The sequence below is a fragment of the Cololabis saira genome, chromosome 6, assembly GCF_033807715.1.
Source record: "Cololabis saira isolate AMF1-May2022 chromosome 6, fColSai1.1, whole genome shotgun sequence".
In the NCBI taxonomy this organism is placed as follows: Eukaryota; Metazoa; Chordata; class Actinopteri; order Beloniformes; family Belonidae; genus Cololabis; species Cololabis saira.
The window spans coordinates 11479594-11494863 of record NC_084592.1 but is presented as its reverse complement, the minus strand read 5'-3'; the positions used below and the strand labels follow the sequence as shown (position 1 = coordinate 11494863).

Below are 15270 nucleotides of genomic sequence, written 5' to 3'. Positions count from 1 at the left end.
TGGCGGCTGGGAGAAGCTTTGCAGAAGCGCTGGCGGTGAAGCATTCAGGACGTTAGCAACGTTCACACACGCCAGAAGCAAGCAGCCAAAGAAGTCAGAGATCAAGCAGGCTAACGGCTCAGAACCAGCTGAGGATTCAACACATCTGTGCTTTTCTCACAGAAGAAACTTAACAAAGGGGAAAAATAAAAATAAAAAACATTAACGTAAACTTAAAAGACTAAACATGAACGAACAGCACCGTCAGATTGTGAATACAGCACCGACAAACTCAGAAGGTAACTGGGTTTCCACTCATGTGTTTTCAATAAAACCTCTCAGACAAATGAGAACCTATTCACAATCTCATGGGAGGTTGGTTGCACACGACCGCCCACCAAACCAAACACCACCAGTGTCTTTTACTCAACAGCTGACACGCCAAAGCTCTTTGTCTGTGTGTGATCTCCCTCCGGCCCAGGTGTTGAGCTGAGATAACCAGCTGCAGGATTTACAGTCATCCACCGGTTTAGCTGAGTCTCTGCAGCCAAACACATTCAGTCTGCTTCTTTTAAAGCTATGCAAAGAGGGAGATGTTGTCGTTTTACAGGAAAAACAAAACACTCACCATCCCTCTATCACACACACATACACACACACAGAAGATCAAAGTCCAAGCAGCTCAGTTAGCTCTGGTTCAGACCGCCACTGCTGTTTTGATCGACTCCTGTCATGATGGAGGAAGCTGGAAGCCACAAGCAGCCATGACAGCAGTGATGATGTCAGTGTTACATGTCAACATTAAATGACCCACTTTGAAGCCGTGAGGACAGAAAGGAGGATGATGGGGTGGGGGTGAAACCATCTGAGAGAAGGCTAAGTGGTTCTCAGGGTTCAGGAATACGGCAGAAACAGGATTTGGGCAGAAAATCCCTCGTTTTAAATTGTTGCCCTGATGCGTTTGAACTGGATGTGAGCTCTGATTGATATTCTTAAATACGCTTAAGATACTCAGAACCATCAGCCTTTCTCTCACTTCTGGTTTACAGTTTGGTGTCCTGCAAATACTGTTTGCAGGACATCCTCGTGTTTTTCTTCCACCACATGTCGGCAGCAGCTCAGTCGCTGCGACAGGCATCTGTCTGATGTCCCGGGGGCGAGGGGGTCAGGTTGGAGATCGGGATCAAAACACCAACTGTCCTTCAGCAGCACAGGAGTTGCACACTTAGTTAAGAAGATTTACTGGTTAAAACAATAAAAACCAAACAACTTCTATGTGCTGAACAACAAGCAACGCTGGTTTCAGATCGATGAGGATTCGATGTCTGGGATAAAATCAAGATTGCCACAGGACGTCTTATCCAGATGGATTACAATTTGGTATTTTATACTTTTGCCAGTTTTGGAAGAAGTGATAGAGACCTGAACCCCCCCCTCCAGCTGACAGAGGCCACATTTCAGCCCTGACAGGTGTGTTTTAGTTCAAGGGGAATGTCTCACCGCTGGAACTCCTATTTTTCTGCAGGCGTCCAGGAAGTTCTCCACATTTCTTCGACATTTGGCCATGCTGAGTTTGGGCTGGAAGAATAAGCACAAAAAGACACATGAGAAACGTAATTCACACCAGTTTTGTGCTTCAGAGCCACATTAGGCGCTCTACTCTTCAGAGTTAGACGTGGTATCTGCTGGGTGAAGACGTACCACCGCGGGGGAGGGGACGTGGATGCTGGCGACAGAGCGCGGGCGAATGTGATTGGCCAGGTGGCAGAGCACCACGCCGTCCATCAGAGACGCGCCCAGGTCCTCGGGAAGCACGACCTTCAGCCTGCTCTCGATGCTCTGAGGAGGAAACGAGCAGGAACGTGTGAGCATGGTGAGGTAATTTTGTTAATTTTAAAGGATCCCCATTAGCTGACGCCAAAACTAAAGCTAGTCCTCCTGGGGTCCAGACAATAAAATTCAAAATCAAAACATATAATCTCAATTCATAAAGTACATTAAAAAAAAAATAAAAAATTACAAATAAGGAATAAAGAAAAATATCATACAAATCATATATAATTTGATGTATTTGACTTCACTCAATCAAAAACGTTATATGATGTTAAGGTGATGACAACAAATACGAAGGGTGTTCCAATATGCAACTGATCTATAAAGTACTGTCCTCTTCATAGAGTCAGACTTAGGTAAAAGTAACATAATCTGACCACTATTCGCCCCTCGAGTGATATATGAATGAATATTTGAACAATAAGTTATATTATTATAGAGACATGTAGGAGTCCGAGTGTTAATAATTCTATGGAAATATGTAAGTACATTAGTGGATATCTTATCCTCAACCCTCAGCCAGGAGAGACGTTCATACATTTCTGCAACACTTGTTCTTGGAGAACAACCAAGAACAAGTGTTGCAGCCTTGTGAGTTCAGGTATGCACACACACCCCTCACCATAAAATGATAACCACTGACTAGTGAGGGGCTACACGATTACGAGATCAGTCCCGGAGCTCACCGATGGGTGGTAGCAGTTGGCACCTGATCCTTATGTGTGAACAACTCAGATACCAATCTGATGTGCACATGCTGCCGTGCCACAGTCTGATCAGGCAGCTCAATAGCCGCTTCGTGCTGAATCCATCCCTTGATCCACATTCTTTGTGTTTTCTATTTTAGTTTGAGTTGTGTAAATAATCCCAGCTCAAACAGCTTGCTCACTTGTGTCTCCTCTCACACCATTTTCAAATAATCAGCTTCTATTTTTGCATGAAATTTGGAGGAAATCTGGCCAATTTTTCGTGTGTGTGGGTGGGTATTAGTGAAATTAACCATTTGCACATCCGTCATCCTCACGTAGAAAACTACAAGACAGACTGTGACATCTGAGGTTGTGACGGTTAAACGGAGGAGCAGCAGCTTTGCTGGAAAATCTCCTTTCAGTTGTAACTATTAGCTGTGAGCCAGAACCTCCTGCAGACTGAAAACAAGTTAAACATGAGCATGTTGTTGGAACTGGGATACGATGATTTCATGCTTCATCTGCAGATCTAAAATCAAATATGTTTTTCAAATCTTTCACAGCTGGTTAAACACAGATAAAGCCTGTGTTGCAGTGGGACGGTGGCGAAGCAACTCACATCTCTGAGCGTCTCCATCAGCTCCAGCTCCTCCCGCAGCTGCTCCATCTTCCGCCTCATGGTGAACTGAGGATCCACAGACTCCAGGCTCTTGTGGCTCCGCAGGAACACTGGAACAACGACACGACACAGCGAATGAGCCGACCGTGACACCATCAGGAGAAGGAAAGGAGAATCATCTGTGGGATGTCAGGACCGCACACCCAAACAAAGACCCTTTAACCTTTGAGCGGTTAATACTTGTGTGTTTAAGCATCAATGGAGCATTTTTCTTTTGTTTAACCAGCCAGATGTGTTGGACCAATGAAGGTTATGTAAATGCATAAAGAGTTAAAACTTCACACTTCACAAAATACACAAACATTTAGCAGACTGAATGAAAAAGAGATTAGGCGGCCTTGGAGAAGACGATTCACAGCAACATATGAGTTTGTTTTTAGTTTTTTTTTTGGCCGTCTCCTTGACTACACAGTCTTAAATGTGTGACAAACTGATAAAAATAAATCCAAACAAATCAGATTAGTTATTTGCTGAAGGCGCCAGAGATCCTCAGAGCCCAGACGGGAGTAAGAACTGATAAATCTGGGTAACAGCAGCACAGGGCTGCTGCTTCACTAGTGATTCTGAATTGAGACCCTGTGATGGCCCGGTCACCTGTCCGGGACGTAGCGCCACCTTTAGCCAGAGGACAGCTGGGACGGATCCAGCAGACACCATGAGTCTAAGGAGACTTTGTCGTAAGACTGAACGCCTGTGGAAATCCACTAAACTTGAGGTGCACAGACTCCATCTCAGGGATCTTGTGGCCTCATATAATGAGATGGTGGAAAATGCCAGATCAGACTTTATTCGTCAACTGGTAACGGCTAACAAGAAAAATCCCAAAGTGCTTTTTAACACAATCAATTCTCTTGTGTGTCCTGCTGCACCAGTTACTCCTGTTTTTTGTGAAGCGGACAGCAATGCATTATTGAGATTTTTTACTGAGAAAATTAAGTTGATCAAGGAGAAAATCCCTCCCCTTTTGTGTGGAACCCCTGCTGTCGCTGAGCCTGTCTCCAGCTTGTGGTCCTCATTTAGGTCTGTGACTCTTGCTGATATATCAGCACTGGTGACCAAGATGAAACTCTCCTCTTGCTCATCGGATGTCCTTCCGTGTAGGCTTTTTGTGAAAGTGTTTGATGTAATTGGCCCCTGGGCTACCAAAATGGTTAACCTCTCTCTGTCCTCTGGAGTGTTTCCCAATGCTTTTAAGCATGCTATAGTGGAGCCTTTACTCAAAAAGGCAGGCTTAGACCCGACTGTCCTCGGTAATTTCAGGCCGATCTCTAAGCTACCAATCTTGTCCAAGATCCTAGAGAAGGTGGTCTCTGAGCAGCTGTCATTATTCCTGGATCAAAACAACATCCATGAGACTTTTCAGTCTGGTTTCCGCAAACATCACTCTACGGAGACAGCCTTGCTGAAAGTGTCCAGTGACATTATGATGTCTGCTGATTCAGGAAAATGCACTGTTCTAGTTCTCTTAGATCTGTCCTCAGCCTTTGACACCGTCGACCACCAAATCCTGTTGAGAAGGCTGAGGGATGAAGTAGGACTGTCAGGTTCAGTTCTACAGTGGTTCTCGTCATACCTAGTGTTACAGCTAACCAAATAAGGTCTGGGTCAGCAGATCTGTTGTGTGGAGTCCCCCAAGGTTCTGTTTTGGGTCCTTTATTATTTTTGTTGTATTTGATCCCCTTGGGAAAAATCGTCCAGAGTTTTCCTGATGTCTCCTACCACATGTTTGCTGATGATATTCAGCTTTACTGCTCTTTCAAGCCTACTGAGCTCCACAGGCTAAATTCCCTAGTTCATTGCTTGGTGGAGATAAAACAATGGCTAAGTGTGAACACCTTGCAGCTAAACGTAGACAAAACAGAAACCCTGGTTATTGCCCCTGATGCCTCCATTCCTGGGATTAACCAGTATTTGGGTGATTTGGGCCAGTCTGTTAAACCGAGCCTAAGAAACCTGGGTGTTGTGTTTGACAAAGACATGTCATTAGTGCAACACTGCAAACAGCTGACAAGGAATTGCTTTTTTCATCTGAGGAATATTTCGAAACTCAGGAAAATGTTGTCGCAAATGGATTTGGAGCTGGTCATTCACGCATTTGTGTCCTCGCGTTTGGACTACTGTAACAGTTTGTTCTCTTGTCTAAACAAGAAGGAGCTGTCTCGCCTGCAGCTAGTGCAGAATTCCGCAGCAAGAATTCTGGCCCGCGCTAATAGGAGGTCACACATAACCCCTATTCTCAAAGCTCTTCATTGGCTGCCAGTTTCCTCTAGGGTAAATTTTAAAATTCTGGTTTTAACTTTCAGAGCTTTGCATGGTCAGGCTCCACCTTACATCAGCGATCTGATCCAGCCCTACACCCCAGCTCGGGCTCTGAGGTCTGTGGATCAGAATCTGCTGATGGCTCCTCGTACTCGCTTCCGGACCAGAGGAGACCGATCCTTCCAGGCCGTTGCTCCCAGGCTTTGGAACGATCTTCCAGTCTCTCTGCGTTCCATGGAGTCTGTTGACTCCTTCAAAAGGCAACTAAAGGCCTTTTTATTTGTGCAGGCTTTTGCCTAATTATCTTGGGGCTGTTATGATTGTAAATGTGTTGTCTTGGCCTTTTTAATCTTAAATTTGTATGTATCCCTTAACTGTGTTTTTATTTTAACTGTGAAGCGCTCTGTGACCATGGTCTGTGAAGAGCGCTCTACAAATAAAGTTTACTTACTTACTTACTTACTTACCCCGGCACACTGGAATAAGATGATGGATAGGACTCTCAGTGATGTCTGAGGCCTGTGTTTCCAGTAGTTCATTCATTCAAGATCAGATAGTTTGATCTGAATTGCTTGGCGTTGGACACGTCGAGGACTAACTGAGTGAGGGGTTAAACAGAGTTCTAGTCTTGAACACGGTTTTTAAAGACAAACATGGACTCATTTCCCGCTCAGACTTCCAGGGACACCCTAGAAAAGGCCTTTCTCCTGTAAAAGATGCAGAGCTGGCGTAAGCGCAACACTCTCATACTCTCCCGCAGGCAGAGCTCAGCTCAGCTCCAGGTTTGTCTACCAGATGGTCGTGTCAGGAAAGGCTATTTATCAAAAAGCAAGAGAGCAACATGACACTGAGACGTGACCTGCAGACATTGGAACCCATTCTTCCCCACTTTCCAGGTCTGGAAAACTGCTCCTCACTCCTCCTTCATTCCAGGATTTCTCATGTGCTGGAATATGTCGTAGCTGCCGAGGAACAAACCCCAAGTCTTCCAATTTAATATTATTACTTTTTAAAATAAGGTGTTTTTTAGTCCTGAGTATTGGCCCTAACAAAAAACTCAAACCTCCAACACTCTGCTTGTATTCAGCAACTGAAAACCAAAACATTTCTTTCATGAATGACAACCTCAGCATTTATACTGTATGATTACCTGAAAAATGCATGAATCAGTGAAGGAACCAGGTCCTGAAATCTAAGCGCTTCGTCTTTAATGCTATTCTGATCCGAGCGTGACGGGAACGGGGGTTGATTATCAGCGATGCAGATGAAAACAGGCTCCGAGCGCGTAGGAGGACGGAGAGAAACACGCTTGGCCTCTTCACAAGAGTAAAATCAATCTAAACTCCCACACGTGAAACGCCCACACACACATGCACGTACACAGCTCTCTCCCCTCCTCACTGTCCTATTTTCTGCACACATAAATCTGTATTTTGAAGATTGTTCACGTTTGAATGAAACAGATCACGACCTCCATCAGTGTACTTCCATGTAGTGGCCAGAGGAGGGCGCTGCAGAGCTGCAGCTGCCGGTCCGTCTGTGTGGGGAGCAGGGAACACCTGAGCTGCAGGATGTTGTCATCACTTCATCATGTCTGAGGGACAAACATTGAATTTTGACTGGAATGGATAAAGTGAAGTTACTAGCATCTCTACTTCAGGTGAGACCGTCATGACGGTTGCAGCTTTTTCACAGACGGAGCGTTTCAAATAGTTTACAGACAGTTTGGACAATTTCCGTGCATTTCCAAGCCAGCTTCAAAAGATTCCAAACTATCCTTTTATCCGACTTTTCCCCAAGTCAGTTCCCGGGTCCAACAGATGTATTTACAAACAGAAAACGTCTCCGTTGCGTGTGTGGGAGTGCAGCGAAACCACCGTCATCACAAACTAACCGGTCGGCCGCTGCACAGCGAGAGAAATGCAGCCGTTCCGTTTTACTGCGAATATTAATGACCCTGGAGTGAATAATGAAAGCACTCAGGGGAGGCCTGAAATAATAATTCACATTTCTTCCCCACATAAAACTGTAAAATACAGCAATGGCCTGACTCATGCTGCACCGTGAGTCAGGCCTGATGTGACTGATTTCTGTTCCTTAATTTGTTTTTAATGTCAATTCTGACCATAACTGCAAGCAGCTACTAAAGATTAATACTCTCATTATCTAGAGCCGACTCCAGGATCAACAGTTACTGCATCACCTTGTCACCGCATTACTACTTCCTGCAATTTCTGTTTCAGACCAGTAGATAGATAATATCTAGCTGGAACTGGCTGAAAATGAGTTGTGTGAGTGTGTTGGTGTGTGTGTGTGTGTTGGTTTCTATCCTGAGATCTATGGGATTTTGCAGAAACCTGCAGGCAGAGCAACGACTAAGGTCACGGGTTCAGTCTCCCCTCTAAACACGGAGTCTCTCTCTTTTCTTTTTCTGTTCATCTTGGTGCACAAATATTCATTTCTACAGTTTAACATACACATAACAATCTTGCTCTTCTTAAAATAGAAGCCCACGAATGTCCGGCCTCGTAAAGACCGGGCTTTGGCCCCGGCATGACTGGTGCACGGAGCGGGAAATGTGCCCACAAAACATGAGTAATCACATGCTTAAAACTACACACACACTGATGAAGGGTTGCTGCTGCAGTCAGCAGCAGTGATGATGGAGGACTGATGTCATCCAAGAGGCCTGAACACATTAAAGCCCATTAGACACAAACACACGCGCCGCTCGGGTGGAAACAGGAAGCGCTTCAGAGGGAGAGCGTGTGACGACGTGAAAGCAAGAGAGAGAACCAGCGATCACCTCTGGCAGATCAAAGCCAGACTGACAGCGGCTGCTTCACCAGAACTTTTCTGCAGCGTGTCAGACGGCTGTGTGATAAATGAGGCGTCGCCTCAACGAGGAACATGGAGAAACTTTAAAGCCGCGGTGTGAGGGTAACAACGGCACGCACTCCAACTGATTAATCCTGCAAGTCTGTCGCTAACATCTTTAATCTGCCTTGTGATGTGACACCTCTTAAATGTGGACTCTGGGTGGCTATTTTTAGGCCGAATAAACAAAATAAAACCCAGGTTTACCAGCCAGTTTGAGGTTCCTGACAGGCCTCACATGGACGGGTCCTAAAAGAGTTGGGAGAGCATTTATTATGAAAGGAGACACTTTTGAGAACTGACCTTTACCGAGGTTTGACTGAGGCTACATCCGCATGAACACAAAACACTTACAGGACTGTGTCAGAAAATTTGAATATTGTGATAAAGTCCTTTATTTTCTGTAATGCAAAAATGTCATACATTCTGGATTCATTACAAATCAACTGAAATATTGCAAGCCTTTTATTATTTTAATATTGCTCATCATGGCTTACAGCTTAAGAAAACTCAAATATCCTATCTCAAAAAATTATAATATTCTGTAAATCTTAATCTTAAACTGTAAACCATAATCAGCAATATTAAAATAATAAAAGGCTTGCAATATTTCAGTTGATTTGTAATGAATCCAGAATGTTTGACATTTTGGTTTTTTTAAATTGCATTACAGAAAATAAAGAACTTTATCACAATATATTCTAATTTTCTGAGACAGTCCTGTATAATCTCCAAAGGACGGAGACGCGTCAGTAAATGTGTGCGTCCACATGAATGTATTCACCAGGCCTGAAGCCGGTGTAAAATACATGCCAGGCCTGTTGGTGGCGCTGCGATGCCATGTCAGAAAAGGTGACGAGAGACAGTACCAATAAGTGAGGGACCCATCTCACCCAGCTCCCTCCCATCGGGTCGCAGGTTCAGGTGTTTTCCCCCAGGCCACCCCCCGCTCAAATAAAGGCCCCCCAGCCAAGGCACTTAATTATAATTTTCATCCTGCCATCCTGTAAATACTCCTGGTTATTGTACGTATTATATACTTGCATACATATTATATCTTTTTACTTACTTATTTATTATATTTTTTCTATTTTTATTTCTTATTTGTTATTTTATTGCTCAGTGCTGCTGTTTTCACCAGGTTAAATTCCTGTACATTGTACATTTGGTGAAATAAAGTGATTTCTGACAACAATGAACGGAGCCACGTAAACGGCATCCTCAAAACTTTCCACTCCGGAACTTGGTTTCAAAAATGATTGTTTACAGACCCCCAAAGCGGCAGCTACGTGTGGATGATACGCTGGTTTCACAAATACACCAAGGCCTGAGCTGGTCTCCGTGTGGACAGGGGCCTTAAATTCCCGTGATGTGCCCGGTTATGTTGCCTCCCAACCCCTCTCCTACCGAGGGTCTGCATCTTTTGAAACCGGTGATGCAACTTTCCTCTCCCCCACTCCAGAGCATCCGCAGATGTTTCACGATGTGACGTTGGATGAAGGAGCCTAGAAATCTTAATAATTCACTGATCTGCAAACTCTCAGCCCAGGACGGACCTAAACAAAGTGACGGGTTTTTTAAGTCGTAGTTACCTCTGACACTCAGCACTGGCTAAATGAGTGAATAATGAATGAATATTTCTTCAAATTGCCTAAAAAAGGCTGATATTTTAGCTTCAAACAGCTTCTCTGAGATATTATAACCACAAAGTGACACTGTTTTCGTTTTTGAATATAAGCCATACTTTCACTACCCTCTCGAGTTGTTTCCACATCAGCTCATCCACTCAAAGCTCCCAGTAATGTCCAAGACACACACAGGAGGCTGTCATCCGTCTAAAACCCTGGACTCCTCCTTGGAAGTAGGACGGTCCTCTGGGAGCCATTATGTAACATTTAGAATAAAAGCGACTAAAAATAGACGAGCCCACGAATGTGGACAGAGAAAACCCAGACTCAGGCAGTGCTGATATCACACACACACATCCACACACACTCACACACACTCCTAATATGGCCTGTGATGTCTCAGGCTGTGGGGCGTCACACAGCGAGCTGCAGCAACGCAGCTTCCTGAAACTTTGACCTGGACAGACTCCGGGAACGTGAGAAGCAGCATCTGGATGCAGCTGTTGTCATCTACTTCTCAATCTGCACTTTCAGTCACCGTAGCGACTCGGCGTGTTGAGGAGCAGGAATCAGATTTCCAGGGAACCAAACTTCACTTACTGTAACGTCATCGGTTTTAGCTTCACAAACATTCACACGCGTCCTGATAAATCTGGTTGAAGATTGTTTAGAGTCTCGCGGGTCATGACAAGCCTAGAAGTTTAAACAGACGGCAACCGGACATCTTTGAATGTTTCATCTCTTATCTGAGACACTTCTCTTCTAAATGGCGAAGAGAAGTATTTAAGGTAATAAATCAAGATAAATTAAGTTATCATTGCAGTTCACACACAACTTTTTCCCCCTTAGCTTTCTTTAACCTAAGTACTTTAAGACTGAATTGATTCAAACAGCAGTTTACAACAAAGACCATCTCGGGGCACAAACAAGTCCAAACAACCATCTCCCACTATTATCCAATGCAATCCAAATCAATATTATTATCGATCAGCTCATTCCAGTTACTTCACATTCAATTCAGTCCATTTCAATCTAATTTACTGCCAAATTCACTTTGATACCAACTTAATTACGTCATAATCACGTGCAACAGAACTTGTAAATGTAATATGTTCTATAAAATCATTGTTTCAAAGAAGAGCAAAGCGCCAGTTGAGAGGAGGAGGCCCGTGGGTGGGCTGAACACGGATGAGCAGCCTTCTGACAGAGCGCAACAGGCTTTTATTTACGGAGGTCGGTGGGATTGAGGACCGAAGCATCGGGGATGGAAACCACAGTGAAGCATTGTGGGACGGGGTTTCAGCAAAACTTTCATCCAGATGAGGGAAAAGCAGCAGCCCGTCCTTCAGAGACGCGCTCCACCCAGGGGACGGCAGACTTCACCCACTGATCCACGGCTTAAGTACACCCTCTTCACACACACACACACACACACACACACACACACACACACACACACACACTTCAACGTCACACAGCCGGCTGAGCCTCAGCATGTGTGCGATCTAACTCTTACCACATGCTTTCACTCGTCAGCAGTTACCGCACAGCAAAACAGCTGGAGATGAAAGCAGATGTGGTGAAGCTCCTCTTTGATTTCAGTCTCTTGTGCTGACGCTGACACATGCACACGCACGCACGCACGCACACACACCTAAAACAGTCCAACATCTGGTCTGAGACGAAGGGGCAAAGGGTGAAATCGAAGGAAAACATCGATGAGCAATAAATAAAATGCAGTTGTCGTGCTTCTGTGGACATTCACACCAACATAAAAACACGACAGCAGATAATTAACATTAAAACGCCTTTAAAACCACACAAAAGCCCAAATAACATCCACTAACATTGGACTCTTCTCTAAGGCAGTAATGCTACCACCAGCTTCAGCTTCACACCAAACAACCAAGAGAAGCGGCTTTAGTATAACAGAAAAGAAAGGAAACAACAAACAAAACTCTGTGTACCCTGTGTGTTTGGTGTTAAAAGGGTACTTCTCATTGCACTAACATGCTTCCTTGCATCCGAGCTCCTCCAGAGAGGAAGTGGGAGTGATGGAGGGAAAGATGAAGAAACCAAAACTGGCAGAGGAGGATTTTTGGTTCTGTTCATCATAACAAGCTCAACAGGATGGAGGGATGCAGGCGCAGCTCTCCCGTAACCAATAAAAGTCACACACTTCTGCTCACAAGTTTGGATTCCCTTTGCAAAATAACAAAACGTTGATTTCCTCCACGTCTGACGGTGAAGGTCTGGAAACTTTTCCTGTTCTGTCGGATTTCTGTTTTTTTTTAATTTGTAAAGTGGCAGAAACATGAGAGAGTTCTTTATGACTTTCATCAAAGTTAACAGATTACATAGCCTTGGTTATTATTGACCAGAACAGCCTTTAAACTCTACCTTCAAACCTGGCTCAAATGTTCTGGAAAGCCTCAACGAGCATTTCACAATATCTCCCTGGAAGTCTGGCTCCTTCCTGCAGACGAAGCTGGTCGAGCCAAGTCCGTCAGCGACGCCCACAGATCAGGCCACCTTCAGTTTGTTGTCCTAAAGACATTCTGCAGCAGGTTTGGGGGTTCTGTCTCCATGGAGGACCCATCCACACCCAAGATTTTACTTTTTAGCCAATGTCTTAAGGTGTTGCTTCAAAATATCCAGATCCTTCTTTCCTTCAGCCACCGAGCAGCAGTATGTGTTACAGTAAAGCAGCATGATGCTGCCACCATCGTACACTGATCTGACGTCTGCAAGCTGCTTCTTTTCCTCTAAATATAACAAGGATTATTATGAACAAACAGTTACGTTTTAGTGTCATCGGCCCACAGCAGACTACACTATGTCCTCCCAGAATCTGCAGGTTTTTGAGCAGCTCATGTTGGTGCTGAACACGTTTTACTGCGACTAAAGCTACTCTCTTCCTGGTTGTAGTCACCATCTTTGCCAGGTTCTTTGTTACTGTTCTCAGGTTCATTTTGCATGTTTCATAACAAAACACCTTCAGCCAGAGCGGTCTGATGAGGGCATGCTGCCACGTTGTTTATATTTTCATGTTACTGTTGAAGAGATGAATGTGGAACGTTCAGGCATCTGGAAATGGAACCAAAAGATGAAACAGACTGGCGACGCGTTTGAAGATGTGCATTAACTCGAATTCATTCAAACAGTATCGGTTGGCCAATCAGAAGTTTCTCAGAGCAAAAAAATGTCCAATTCTCTGTTTATGGCCATACTCAACTTGTTAACTTTTTGAATTTGAAGAAAGCTATACATATTATATACAAGCTATACAAGTAACGGCGCTAAAAACATCAGGAATCGTCACAGACGCTCAAGACAACAGCAGCGACGCTGACTCGCATAATAGCGACTTTGACAAGACGGAGCAAAGCTGGTTTTTATTTTGTTAATAAAGTTTGACATACGGTACTTTTCTTCTTGGTTTTTTCTTTTGCATTTGCTGTAGGATTTTGTAGCATTTCCTGTAGCGCAGCTCCATCAGGTAGATACATAACTCAACCCCAGCCACTATAGTACGGTGTTTTACCATATATTTAGTGCGCCTTATAATGCAGTGTGCCTTATAGTGTGGAAAATATGGTATATAAAAAAGAATTTAAGGAATCCCAGATGATGTAAATCAACAAAGATCTCATTTACATTTCTGTCAGATATGGTCCTGCTGTCACATGAGGGCTTGCAACTTTTACACATCTGAACTACTTCTTCATCAGATACAACTGCAGTTATTCTGATCTCTCTCTCCAGCAGCTTTCACCCTCCTCGTCTCCTTAATGTGCATCTAAGGGAACAAAACATCCTCAAGGATGCCAGAGGGGGGAACAATTCATGGATCAACGGAGGACAGGCGGCGCGACGACGCAGAACGTAGCCTAATGAGAAGCTCCCCAGGCCCACTGTCCGCTGTTACGAGGGAGATGGTGGACTGTGTATTTCTTGAAATTCTCGTTACTCACGTGTTCAAGGCTTCTCAAAAGTCCACAATGTTTCTATCCAACTCCTGAGTGCCATGAGGTGTCACGTAGCACCAGATTTGATCTCTGGTTCCCAAGAAACTCTTGTGTTTAGATTTCTGCATGTTGAGACACGCGCATGGACCCGAGCCACTGCAGCACTGGAAGCGTGTCGTATTTACATCTCCAAAGCTCCAAAGACACCAAACACTGTCTGCAACACGGAGCTGAAGCTCTGTGCAACTGTTGGTAAACACCCGAACACTTGTGAGTCACCTTTTTGCATATTTGAATAAAGTTTGTGTTTTTTGAGGGCAGTTGTGGTAATGTCATATGGTTTCAATGTCCCTGGAAGATTTTTGGAAGATGAAATATCAAACATGCCTAAAGTTCCTGTCATGTTTGTGCATAACAGCTGAAAATATGAACATGTAAAAGATTTTGTTTTGCTGTGAAGAGAAAAACAAACCCTTGGTGAAGTACGACAGAGTCAGATGTGTGAGAACTGCAGCTAGCAGCAAAAGGAGGCTCACCACGGCTTTGCATGCCTCCGTCGTCATGGCTACGGGGTGTATCTCTACCGAGGGGCGCGGCCTGTGAGAGGAGGGAGGGGTCTAGACAGGAAGGAGGAGGGGAGCACGGCAGTGAGGGCGGGGCTACAACCGGGAGGTGGGAAGTGATCAGAGGAGGTGAAGGGCCCGTGTGTCAGGGAGGGAGGTGAGGGCAGTACCAAGTGGTCAAGAACAGCAAGGTCATTCCACGAAAACACACGCCGAAAAAAATGAACAAACAACCAAGATCGTCAGGAGAAAGTTCGGGGGAAACAGGAAGTTGGAATCAATGACGCAGGTATTGATTCAGGGGGTTTTGTGAGTGTAACATCCAAGTCGTGCAGGAGAAAATAAAGACCGGAGAAGTGCCGGAGAAAAAGGAACACCGTAAAGGAAACCACGAAAAAGAAGAACAGAATGAGATGAGAACATACAACACAACATAAAACAATACAAACAAAAAAATAAAGATTAGTTTTACATTCAAGATCACCCTGACATGCTGTTAGCATCATGTTAGCATCATTAGCAGTTAGCAACACACTGGTCACTGTTGGCAAACACAAATTGTTATAAAAAAAAAAAAAAGAAGCATGGCATTTACAATGAAATTTATTACACATCAACTACTAGAGCAAGCAAGCAGGGACCAGGAAGCTGCACTTAACAAGCCTGCTGCTGCTTTCAGCCCACACTAATTATGACATTACTAAATCTAAAATGAGATGGATTGAGAAGATTTCAGTATGTGTTATGTAATGTGAATCTTCACGGCTCCAAAACATAAAATGACATAACTATCAT

The 15270-nt window shown here is 44.3% G+C and overlaps 1 protein-coding gene across 6 annotated transcripts in view; it reads right to left on the bottom strand.

The window, feature by feature from the left end:
- The window catches only part of lrch1 (leucine-rich repeats and calponin homology (CH) domain containing 1), an 88714-nt gene that overhangs the window by 10212 nt on the left and 63232 nt on the right, over positions 1–15270 (bottom strand). For 3 of the 6 annotated variants that reach the window (XM_061723286.1, XM_061723282.1, XM_061723284.1), the window contains 4 exons: positions 14449–14571; positions 3121–3230; positions 1681–1818; positions 1480–1557 (listed from right to left, as the gene is read on the bottom strand). In XM_061723286.1, the coding sequence (XP_061579270.1) occupies positions 1480–1557; positions 1681–1818; positions 3121–3230; positions 14449–14571 (449 nt within the window). The remainder of the gene's footprint in view (positions 1–1479; positions 1558–1680; positions 1819–3120; positions 3231–14448; positions 14572–15270) is intronic. The other 3 variants (XM_061723287.1, XM_061723285.1, XM_061723283.1) reach the window with 2 other exon arrangements.